Below are 13279 nucleotides of genomic sequence, written 5' to 3'. Positions count from 1 at the left end.
CACTAGTACTACTTTCCCGTGTAGTGCACTTTGTGTTATTCACTATAACAGTGAATAAGTAAACATGCAAATTATTATAAACCGAGCAAAGGCCTAGGTTCAAATAAGCTTTCTTTAGTTCACAGTATTTGGATCAAATATGGAATTCACACCATACTTTGCTACTTCCCTATATAGTGCACTCATATTTAAACTATAGTCTAAAAATAGATTATTGTATAAAATACTTGTTTTAGCACATAACGGCCCTTGGGAGAAATGTGAAGGAAAAAGCTTTAACTTCTGAGTTGCCACCTCAGGGCAAGTGTGTGAAAGTTAATTACACTCCCACTGTGGGAGGAGGATTTTACATGACATGACATAACTCCATAACACACTCCATATCTCTCTCTCTCTCTCTCTCTCTCTCTCTCTCTCTCTCTCTCTCTCTCTCTCTCTCTCTCTCTCTCTCTCTCTCTCTCTCTCTCTCTCTCTCTCTTCCTGCTTTCCTTCGGGCATTGTCAGTCTTTCTCTGACCTTGACAGACTCTTTTATTGCCTGTGCTTTTTTTTTTTTTTTTTTTTTTGTCAAAGCCTGCAATTCAGCACTCTTTTAGTGAGCTCTTATGACAGGTAGAGAAAGCCAGTTCAGTGGCAGCTGAGCTGGGTCTTTTTTCATTATGCTAAGTGACATTTCCTGTCCATGGGTCGCCAGCGGAGCATGTGGGAGAAATGGAGCTGTGACAACATTCTGTGCGTAGCGGTGTGGATTTTTTGTCATCATTCCTTCATTGTTTCACAGTAAGCTTTTGGATAATACAGAATACTGTTCCGTCATTATTGAATAACTGCACAGGAACAAATGATTAATCGCACAAACAAACACAACCGTTTTAAAGGCTATTCACATGTGCAGGTATAAACTAAAGGGTTTATACTTTCATTAATTGGATATGCTAGGAAGAACATGCCGATGCAGACACATAGCTGATGCGGACTGATATCATCTTGGGCTGGAGCGAGGTTTATGCAAGCTAATGTGAAAATAAGCAGGGCATGAAATCTGCCCCAATGGCTCTCAATTAGCATGCTGCAGTTCCATTTTTCACCACAGATTTACATCGGTTACACACTTACACCGTGTCCTAACCAGACGCGAGTTTAAGCTTTCTTGTTTCCATTTGTTTCATTTCAGGACATGTGGTGAATTATCCATTGTTATTACACGCTTTTAACATTAAATAAAGCACATAAACAGTACCTGAGATTAGCATTGCGTTGTTCCAGCGTGACGTATAATAGAATCGTCGCGTGTCGCTGTCGCGGCTGGTTAGGACAAAAACTCTGATTAACATGGAAAAGATACCTTTTATCACGTGTCGCGGCGTCGCGTGTAGTTAGGACACGGTGTTAGGGCCCTATTTTAAGGATCTAAGAGCATGGTCTAAAGCGCAGGGCGCAAGTTCACTTAGGGCGATTACTTTTGGGATTAACGTGCGTTAAACCAATCAGAGTCTCATCTCTCATTCCTTTTAAATGCTAGTTGCGCTTCGCGCCATGGCGGGTTCGCTATTTACATGACGGAATTTGACCGAACGCGTCTCCAGAGCGCAAACGGAACTACTCGTGTGCGAGACATTACTAACGCGCTCATTAAATAACAAAAATATATTGCGCCATTGACTTCAGATCAGGTTTCAGTTGGTCAATGGCGCAGTCTATTTCTGTTGCCTCAAAATAGCAATATGTCAACAATGCACCTGAACACACCTCGTTTTCAGACCAGCACGCCCATGGGGGCACAAATGGGCGCAAATGCATTTGCTATTTAAACAACGCGGCCCAGGACGTGAAAATGATAAATGCTTCGGACTGAAACTAGCAAAAAACACTTGCCGCTGCATTGCGCCGGGTGCAAGATAGGGCCCTTAGTATCATTATACATACTGCCGAAGCCATAAGCTAAATTATAATATATTCTGCTCACTTTACGACTTAATAGTTCAGAAAATTACTTCTTATTGATTCAGCTTAGAGGTCTATGTTTTGGATGATTTTTTTGTTGGGGCTCTCCCCCACCTGCCCGTACAGCCGAGCCACGGCTGATTATACCTTTCAAAAGTTTGAGGTTGGTAAAATTTGAAATGTTTTTGAAATAAATCTCTTATGAACAACAAGGCTGCATTTTTTTTATCATACAGACACAAAAATAGTAATATTGTGAATTATTATGACAGTTTAAATTTACGTTTTTTTATTTGAAAATATTGTGTAATTAATATGTAAATATGCTGAATCATTACTTCAGTCTTCAATGTCACATTAAACATGAAATCATTCTAATATGCTGATTTGCTGCTCAAGAAACATTTCTTATTATTCTCAATGTTGTGCTACTCAATATTTTTTGTTGAAACAATGGAACATTTTGTTTCATGATTTTTTGAAGAATATAAAGTTCAAAATAATAGCATTTATTACCAGCAACATAAAGAAAAGGATCTTTTGATATAAATTTCACATCTGAATTTGCTGAATAATATTGATTTCTTTTTGACCCCAACAATTTTCTGACCCCAAAATTTTGAATGGTATTTCATAATATTCATAATTTACCATGCTCATAAAAACCCTACCCTATGCTGCATGTCTGAAAAGATGCCATGCCACTTCCAAAAGTAGTACAATATAATTTTCACCCCTCTTTGCTCTTTATCATACTCTTCCTCATAATCGCACAGCAACTGTTTAACAAATATTTTGGCACTCTTTAAATAATGTCACAATACTGAATTGTTTCCCAGTGACGTTCACTACTCATCATCACAAAGATGGCTGTGCCTGCTGAGATGAGAAAGCACTGACAACCGTCTATTTGCCTCGTCACACCATCAGATCTGCTTCAGACAACTGTGTGGTTGATCAGACAGGCTGGATGTGGAGGTTTACAGGAGGCAGATGACTCACCGTGTAGCGGTTCCTCTGTGCCTTGTTGGCTTGTGTGATCTATGGAGCTGCCATTCGCCTTCAGGTGCTCAATCAATATTGCCATGAGCAAAAGGCAAAGACGAGAGGAAGTTAGTTAGAGAGTAATGGAAAGAGTGTTTCCTTCCCTGCAGTAATTGTTTGGGCTGTTCACTTTTATTTTTTTTACCTGTAAGTAAGTTTGAGTCACTATTTCAAGGCTCTCTCTGGGACCTTCAGCTATTTTTACCAGACAATATAAAGTTGCATCATAAGTCTCACAAGGTGCTTCCTAATTACCATTGGTTTATTTACTACTTGTTTATTTTAGTATTAAACGATTTCCCAGGAGACAAAACAGTTATGAACTCGAAAAAATGCGCTAACAGGAAAATACTGGTGGTGATTCAAACTTTTCTATTGTTTTTTGTTTAGTTTTTTTTGGTGTGAAGGTAACAAAAGACATTTCTAAATGTAATCTATAAACTGCTACATCAGGGATGAGCGAAATTGTTGTTAATTTGACCAGGGACACAATCGCGCTGAATCAGCACCATGTCTGTGAGTTATTGTGACTGTGACATTTTTTTTAATATCAGTGTCAGACACTTGAGAAGCAGGCTATAATTTTATTATATACACAATAGTGACTCTGCACATGGTCAATTTCATTGCCAGTCAACTCCAGAGACAGAGATGTCTTAGGATGTCTTAGGTTAGATAGACGTTTGATAGATGTTGACTAGTTTGCAGCTGACCATAGAAATGGTGAGTGACCGTTTAGATATATAGATATAGATAGATAGATAGATAGATAGATAGATAGATAGATAGATAGATAGATAGATAGATAGATAGATAGATAGATAGATAGATAGATAGATAGATAGATAGATATTTGGAATCTTACCTTCCAAACTCTTCCTGACTTCTGTAGCCTGCATGGTTTAAGAGAAAATAGCCCTGTCCTTTAAATTCCATTGACCTCTACTGTCACAGCTCCATGATGGATGGTCAGCTCTTGCTGATATCATTCCCATAATTGCGTCTTGTTATGATGGGTGCTGATGCTGTGCCCATAGGACAATCAGGGCTCTAATGATCTTGCAGCATCACCCCGACTTGAATCTTTGCTCTACATACCCGCACAAATTGACAAAGTTGCAACAGTTGCAGCAGTTCCCATGGAAACTATAATAAAGTATGAGACAGAAAATTCTGTGACACTTTTTTTTTTTTTTTTACAAAATGGTGCATGGCTCTCATAATAGCCTTTGTGCACTTTCAGATAGTTCAAAAGAAAGGAATATTTAGATGCATCGTTAAAGTATTCCAAGGGAAGCTACAAGGTCTGAATGTTCAAATATATGTCTGATGTCTGACTGAGCATGGAGCGCACACATGCGCAGAACATTGAGCAGACTGGGTGCCGGTAGAGACTTACCTGATCGAAGTTTTGCATCTTCGGAAGCGGAGCCGCTCGCAAAGTTGCAAAACAATGCTGGGCGAGAGTGAAACCTGAGTGCTAAACACTTAGTGGCGGGGCAGCATATATTTTTGGCCTTTTTTCTCTTTCGGCCAAAAATTCGGCTGAAATTTTGGTGCATCTCTAAATACTAACCCCATTTTCCAACCTTAATACTCTAGAGTGAGATGCTTGGATGTTCCTGCAGGAGTGTAATAAGTGTCTTTGGATAAAATGCTCACGGCTCTTCTATATTTCAACACTTCTGTCAGCAGAGTTCTGGAGTGCTCAGATTCTCTGTGTTCTTGATGTTCTTGAATTTCAACCTATTTTATGGGATTTTGAAAACTTTCACCAGATCGAACAAAAGCTGTTCAAAGCACAATATACGTCTTGTAGAGGAAATGTACCACAACGAAATGGAAATGGGAAATGAAACCTAAAATCCCTTTCTCATTCATACATGTCTGCACCAGGGGCGGAGCGGGGGGGTGGCTAATTGGGCTTAAGCCCCGAATGTTTTGTCAAAAGCCCCGAATCTTTTAGGTTTTTTAAAATAACTTCAACTTTGTTCCATACCTTCTCAGTCTTTCTGACTGGAGCGTCAAAAAATGAAACAAAAGCTCTATTACCGTGCGTGGTGGCGGACGGTAATGCATCGCGCATCACTCAGCTTGTTTGCCAACTGCCAATAAAAACTAACGAAGAATATAAATCTTCTTCTTCGTCGTTGTCATCAGGGGCTGGCGGGCTATTGTATGTTTTCACCTGCGTAGTAGCGAGCTTACTGGCTAACCGGCTGAAGTTAATATTATGGACATAACAAAGTTTTTTTATATGGAACACTAACAGTAAACCTCACCGGCCAGAGAGAGATTCAGAAGCAGCATCGGACGAACCGCGGACAAGTGTATGCTGCGTTCACACCCGTTCACACCGAACGTAAATAGAGCGTCTGGCGCGAGTGATTTAAATCTTTAAGTCAATGTGAAGACGCGTTTACGCACGTCTGGAGGTCCTGCAGCGCGAATGACGTTTAGCAAGGCAATTCACCTCATTCGCGCGTCCAGTTTTTTTTTTTTTTTTTTCACTGAGTAGGCCTAACTATCATCATTTTCCCAGATAGTGTATAGATTTTTAGCCATTCTATTATCTCAAACAGCCTGAAAAAATAGTGCATTTAGCTGACGTAAATGGTAAAAAAATCTCCCCGGGGGAGTATGCCCCCGGACCCCCCTAGGTTTGGGCTAAGCCCCGAATGTTTAAATCATCTGCCTCCGCCCCTGGTCTGCACCCATGACTGATTTTTGACCACAGACATTTTATGTTTCAGAAGATGTTTGTAAACTATAATTGAGCAAAAGATGTTTGATGTTTTTCAATATTATGTTATACTTCATGTCGCTGCACAGTATGGGGTTTAGTGGGGGGTTTGGAATTTGTAGATCACTTTTATGTGATAGATGTTACCACAAAGTCAAGGTTAAACAGATATCCATGCTAAGGTCAAACCTATGTGCACTTTGAGATCAGATATTGATTGAAGCCCTATTAATATTCTTAATGTTTTAGGTCATATTGCATAGCTTTTTAATTATGTAATTAATTGCATGTCATGCATGAAGAAGTGACAGATCTGCCCGCAGATGTTCAGAATAAATATTGTAAACTTTTTTTTTTTTTTTTCAGATAATGTGTACAGAGAATGTCTGGCTAATGGCACCTGGGCAAAGAAAGGAAACTACTCCCAATGTCAGGAAATCCTCAACGAGGAGGTATGTGGTTGCACATTATACATTGTGATAATCTTCACAAATGAACTCAACTTTTATTAAAGGTGGGGTATGTGATTCTCTTTTTTTGTCATTTTTTTCAAAATCATTTGAAATCCTATTCCTAACCCACTTACAGCCACTGAGTTAGAAGCACTGAACTGAAAATTAAGCAATTTAATCATCTGTGGAATGGGCAGGACTCGCAAAACTCCAGCCAATCATTTCCAAGACCACCTAGAATTATTGGACAGTAAGTTTGTCAATCAAACGGTCGTACCATACCCCCCTCCCCCTCGCGCGCCCTTAGTGCACATACTCAAAGCTCGTGACTCAGTCACAGTAAGTGCAAGTTCCCCCGGTACAGTAGGTGCGCATCTGAGTTTTTGCTCGTGCATGATTGCGTCCATGTTCTTCGAATGGGTGGAGTCAGGGCCAGCGTTGGAGGAAAGAAGGTAGGACCATTTGAGTTGTGTATTTTCAAAATCTGCCAGCCGTTTTGAAAATCCCATACCCTACCTTTAAGTTTGAAGTGTAAATATAATCGGCAGAAGCCAAAAGCTATACGTAGGATATAAACAAACTACACCACTGTCGCATGGCTTCGAAGTCACTATCACTAAGTTTCTGACAACACTTTCAGTATTTGAGAAAGCAAACTAGTGAATAGGTGAGTTTACTCTACCCGTTCGGCTGATGACATTTTTCTCCACAACCTCTGTTTCGACACTTTTACAAGACAAGTAAAAGCTTTTTATTATTTTTTTTATTACACAAGGGTATTTTATATAGTTGATTATACCATACATGGTCTGTCAATCAATACTTGATTTTGATATTTAGTTCCAAGTTAGTTTAATCACCGTTCTGTATTAATGAACTGTTTTCATTGAAGCGTGCACACACATACCTGTATGTCAATCGGCCACATAAATCGGAGATTGCGCTGCGCATACAGAAACATTTAGGGGCACTGAAACTTATCAACGCTGCCCGCGACTTTTATTAATAAAATTGCTTTGCTACTGAATCGCTACATTATATTTCTCAACAACGAGGGTGTTACATTGCTGGTTTTGAAGTAATTAAACTCACTCCTTTTTTCGTTAATGGAGATATATGCTGGTAATTTACACACGCTTTAATTCAATTCATTAATTCAAATAAATGAAATCTTACGCACTACTTTATCTCTGTGATCTGATTCAAAGCTGGCAGAATGCGAGCCGTAACTGACAAAAATAACTGTAAATTTTACTCTTCCGGACAAAATATTGTGCTGCAAACATCAATAACATCTTGAAGTTGTCAATGCTGGCAAATGACCATGGTATAAGCGAGATAATCCGCTTATTGCGTTGGGTGGTTTGGGTGGTCCTCAATTTCATGCATTAAAATTGTTTAATGCACAGCTAGCCATGGATTATCCCTTAAGCCGGGTGCACACTGTACGATTTATAATAGTCCTTTGCGATTGTTGCTTGTCAGACTGTACGAACATGATCATCGCTGTAATCCATGTCACACTGTAAGATCTCAGTTGTCATTCATGTCAGACTGTACGACAGTCAAGATGTGTTAAAAACGGACGCACGCAATAAAACTTGTCTGGAGTTTTACATCATCAATTAATGACACGTTGGTTCACAGTGAGCTGCATTACACGCGGGATTAAAATGGTGGCTACAAATAAATCTCTGACGTTAATTTTGGTCACGGCTTATCTTGAAAAACGAAGACAATTTGACGGTTGTCGTAGGAGAAGTCACACTGCAGGACTGTGAGTCAAATCTTCTGACACTGCCAGAATTTCGTCTGAGGTCAAATTTGATCACAACTGTCATTAATTGGCTGTCGGTGAACATGTCAAACTAACGATGAAAGACTTCAGATTTTTGCCTAGGAACAGAGGAGTTTTTTTAGGATTTTCAAAATTTGTCTCAGACGGACACATCACGGCCAAAATCGCACAGTGTGCACCCAGCTTTTCATAAAATGTGAAAATGTCATGAGCTTGTGTTCACCACAGACCTTATTTCAAGCATTTATCCAAAAACCCATCCAAAAACCCATCCAAAAACCCCACTGACTTTAGGCTGATGAAACCAGAAGTGCTAAAATGCTAAATTGTTTCTTGGTTTTGGCCATCAAACATGCATCATCCCATCACTCTTTAAGGTTTTAATTGTATCATAATATGATTTGGATAAAGATGAAAAAAAAATCCACGTGAACCTCTTTGTGCAAAAGCTCAGATGTTCTTGCTTTGCATAGAAGCACATACTACTCATATAGTTTACAGTAAAAATTGTTCTATTAAATAAGAGTTAATAGCGTGTGAAGTGTGAAGCATTTTCACTTGTGGCCTTAGACATTTAGACATTTATGCATACAAACCAATGCAAAAAGCTTTGCTGAAGGTTACTTTTCTTTGCACTCTGGATCAGTTAAGCCCCTTTCATACAGAGATTCCAGAAAATACACGGATAATGTGGATCGTTTGATTTTTGTTCATTCACACTGCCATTGATTTTCCGGGATCTGTGAGTGCGTTCACACACATCCCGGTAAGATCCCGTAAAACCCTGTGTCGTCAGGATGAGACGTGTCGTGTAACGTACTGTACGTACGTGTCGAAAACATGTACATAACACATCGCGTACCGTTCCACAAAGCTGGCGAACGATCTCAGCTTCAGCACGGATGGTAAGGAGCTCCCTGGTCTCTGCTTCGTTCCAGTTTGCAGAAATTTTTTCTTTCTTTTTCGGCATTGATCCTGGCTTTTGTTCACACAGGGCGCGTTCCGTGACTGATCCCGGCAATGTTACTAGGTCTCCAACCTGGGATCGATCCCGGCATCAATCCCGGGACGTTTTTGCGTTCACACAGAAGGCACTCTGGCAATTTCGCGGCAATTTCCCGGGATCATCGCGCTGTGTGAAAGGGTCTTTAGTTCCCATTTTTACTACCTTTAGACTTTGTGAATACCTTTTTGACTGTGTGTAATGTGAAGGTTAAAGTAGTGTTATTGAAAGAGTGACACTTGTCATGTTTTCAGGAGAAACTGAGGAATTAAGCATTCTTCATTCAAAAAGCTCGCTGTAAGTCTCCAAAGACCTCACAATGGAGTCAATGCATTCTTGTTGAGAGTTGTCACTTGGAGTCTTTAGCAAGACTGTCATCCGACCTTCATAGACAGACATGGTTTGCTTTTTATTTGTGGCTTATCTTTATGCTGTTTTATGTGTTTCAAATGTCCCAGCTAGATGCTGGTTGGCAAAGTTAGTTGGATTCTTGGATATAAATAGCAAATGGACTCATAAATGGCTTTTTGGCTTCTACAGTATAATTTAATTTTATAATTAAATTTTCTTAAAAATAAAATACATATTTCAGTAAAAAAAAAAGACTTCTAAAGCCCTGTATATATATATATATATATATATATATATATATATGTATGTATGGCCTTAGAAGCCTATATATTGCTGCTATGTAGCCTATATATCAGCCCTCCTTCCTAAATCTCGATTAATGGTATTTTGACATTTAGTAGAGCATCCAAACCAATTGTAGTTTATTTGAACATCTTTGCAGGTGAATCTCTCCAAAACACAGGCATGGCTGTTAGACAGAGACATTGATACTGCATGTCTACAAGATTCATTAGCTGTCCTTTGGTGTAACAGAAGTAACATGGGGGGGGGATTAATAATGTATGGGCTTTTATCTTTCCTCAAAGGAAGCAATTTAACCAGGCATGCTAAGCCTTTGTTCACACAGGGCTGGCGAAAAAAAGAAATCGCTCATCCAATCGTCCCAAGTCGGACGGAGGAGTGGGCTAGCAAGGATAATGCTCAGATTTATATTTAGACAGCAGGGAGGGCAGCTAGTGGCTTACTGGAGCATGTGATTACCACTAGATGCTGTTTTTTAGCTCGAGATGTTTAGCTACACTACTGAGAGCACTGTTGGAATTCATATGTATTGTATTTAAAACTAGAAGAGAGCCCCATTATATTTAAAACTGGAAAAGAGCCTCTTAATCGTGTCATGCTGTTAGCATGTGATCTGCTGGAGGCTTTGTTTAGTAGCCTATTATAGTAAGTAGCAACTCTTGATCCTGGCAAGTTGGATACCGTGGTGGTCATGCAGGAGATGCAGAGTAGGTTCAAACCTGTGTCTGGTCTTACCAGTAATTGTATTTCTTTAATGCGATATGTATATGTTATAATTTATATTATATAATAAACAAATATAACTATAATATATTTTCTTAAAAATAGAGGAGATTTGTCATTTGTCACACTTCGAAGTTAGTTTTGCCACAAAAATGCAAATATTGATTTGTGATTAATTGCAATTAATATATTTATTTAATCTGCATATTATATGATTTATTCTTTTAATCAATTGACAGCCCAGTAAAAACAGCTGAAACATTATTTTCAGAAACATTCTGAAAGAATCTGTAGATTCTCTGCGATGTAGAGCTTTAATAAATGGGACTTGTTTGTGTTAAAGTATGTTTTCAGCTCCGCCATCCATTATAGTTTAGTGTTGATCTGTGAGCTGTGCTGTAGAAGCAAATCACAGCGTGAGGTATTCATTCATGTCTCTTGATGCAAATTGAGAGTGCGCTAAAATAAGCACAGCAGTTGTCACAAGCAATACATATCTCAAACTTGTATTGTCACATTGAGTTTAAATGTAATCTAACTAGGCATTAACCAGCATTTGTTCACACAGGGCTGGCGACAAGAGAAATCACTCATCCAATCGTCCCAGTTGACAGTTAATTATTTTGGTTGGCCAAAGTAACATTAATTAAAAAAATAAAACTATAATATCCTATTTGATGGCACGGTTTCACTGTGACAACTTCCCCCACAGAGTGTGACAGCATGCAACAGCAAACGACGAACTTAACTTTAATGACAAAAGTAATCGACTGCCACATATAAACAAAACAAAACATCAACATAAAGTCCTTGTCTTTTATTGCCGTTCCTCCTTCTTATATCCTTCTGGAGCTCCTTCGTGGGACTCGAGGCCTCTGTGACTCACATAGTGCATTTTGCTTCGCCCTGCTCGTCACAAATTATTAAATTATTATATTTCCTTGCAGTTTATTTTCTTGCCATCTAAGGCATAACTTTTTGCACATTGTCTTGTAAGAGGAAAGGAGTGCAAAAAATGTTAGAATATCAAGTAAAGCAGGGTTACCGGGGCTTTGGTATCTTAGCCTGAAAGCATAACAGTGGTACTCAGAGGAACGGCAGTCTTTAAATCTTTTTTTAGCCTTTCTGCCCTAAAACAGAGTCCCCAGTGACCCGCCTGGCATTTGGGCCTGGCACTGCAGAGCAAATGAAGTGGAGTATGTCCTTGCTGAAGATTATTTGAAATGTGGCTATCAGAAGAGCTAAATGAATGAACCCTTCTGTGTGTCTGTCTATTGTGGTCTTCAAGACACACGCTGTTGCCTGGTCACCCTCAGCAAACTGTTGTTGGTAAAGTCTTTGGCATCACTCGGCAACCATTTGAGAACCATGTTTTAGCAGGATGAAAAAAAAAAGATTCAATAGAGAATGAACTCTGATGATAATGCCATCCACATTCAAATTAAATTAGAATCAGAAACAGAAGCCAGTGAAGCTCACAGAGAGAGACCGTCTGCTCTCAGGAAAGCAGCAGAGATTTATTCACAAAATCAGCATATGATTTGCAAAAGTTACTTTCACAGAACACATCTCCTTGTCAATTAACAAAACTCACTTTACCATGAGAAAATATATTAAGCCAGTTGTTCAACATTAGCTGCGCCATAAGGCCAAGTATATTACTATGCATTGTGGGTGCAAAGTGTGACGTTAAATTACTTTGTGAAATCCAGTGAAAATGTATACCAGGAGTGTCAGTTTACGCTATTAATTTAGTACAAACAATTATTAAAAACTTCTGAAGCTACTTTTTTAAATTTCTCTTGTTTTGCCACAATAATGCATCATTTACAGGATTTCATCAGCAAATATTGATATATGTGATAAATTGAAATTAATGTATTTAATTATTCAGCATATTATTTGATTTGATCTTTTAATAAATTGACAGCCAGTAAAAACAGCTGAAATATATTTTCAGAAACATTCTGAAAGAATCTGTCTTGCGATGTAGAGCTTTAATAAATTGGACTTGTTTGTGTTAAAGTATGTTTTTAGCTCCGCCATCCATTATAGTTTAGTGTTGATCTGTGAGCTGTGCTGTAGAAGCAAATCACAGCGTGAGGTATTCATTCATGTCTCTTGATGCAAAGTGAGAGTGCGCTAAAATAAACACAGCAGTGTTTCCTGATAAAAAAAAAAACGTTAGTTAAACCCGAGGTTATGATGGCTTTTTAGCAAGTGATGATGCCTTTTTAGAAACAAACAAAAAAATACTATTTTGGATTTGAAAACAATTAAAAAGCTGTTGCAATTATCCTCTCTAGTGATATTTATGTGATGCACACAATTCTGCATGCAAGCCAACTGGCACAAGGTGCCGCTGGGACATGTGACAGATCCTAGGTCGTCTAAAACCACCCACTTACCTACTGTATCACACACAGAATGCCAGGCAGACGTACGTTAGCTGCCCGCTATCTGTGCCATCTGTTTCCTGCGGGATTGTTGATTTAATAATTAATAAGTTTGCTCACATAGGTGAACATGTGGTGACTCCGTGGTGCTCACAGTTTAGGCAAATGTGGAAATGGAGCCAGCAGGGGAGGCTGCACTTGCGTGCGTTTCGTCCTGGGGGATGTACACGGCCAGGCAGGTTGAAAATCTACAATCGCTCCACTCAAGGCTGAAAAGAAAAGGCTGAGAGACGCTGCAGTGTGGCAGCTGTCATGGAATTCAAGCAGAATGGACTGGCTTGCATAAACATTTTTATAATGATGTCCATAATGTTTACTTTTGACAATAGATCCATTATAAAATATAATTTTTCCACATTTTAAATACACATTTTCAATATTTATTGTATGACAATTAATTACCGTACATATACACTCTAAACAATTATGTGTTGGATTTACTTTTTGCATTACACTTAAGTAA

General features: G+C 38.8%; 1 protein-coding gene across 1 annotated transcript in view; it reads left to right on the top strand.

The window, feature by feature from the left end:
- The window catches only part of crhr1 (corticotropin releasing hormone receptor 1), a 121693-nt gene that overhangs the window by 57777 nt on the left and 50637 nt on the right, over nucleotides 1–13279 (top strand). Inside the window, exon 5 of the mRNA XM_079635457.1 lies at nucleotides 6097–6182. Coding sequence (XP_079491583.1) covers nucleotides 6097–6182 — 86 coding nt within the window. The remainder of the gene's footprint in view (nucleotides 1–6096; nucleotides 6183–13279) is intronic.

The sequence above is a fragment of the Phoxinus phoxinus genome (genome assembly GCF_949152265.1).
Source record: "Phoxinus phoxinus genome assembly, chromosome: 1".
Taxonomy (NCBI): Eukaryota; Metazoa; Chordata; class Actinopteri; order Cypriniformes; family Leuciscidae; genus Phoxinus; species Phoxinus phoxinus.
This window is presented reverse-complemented; position numbering and strand designations above follow the sequence as displayed.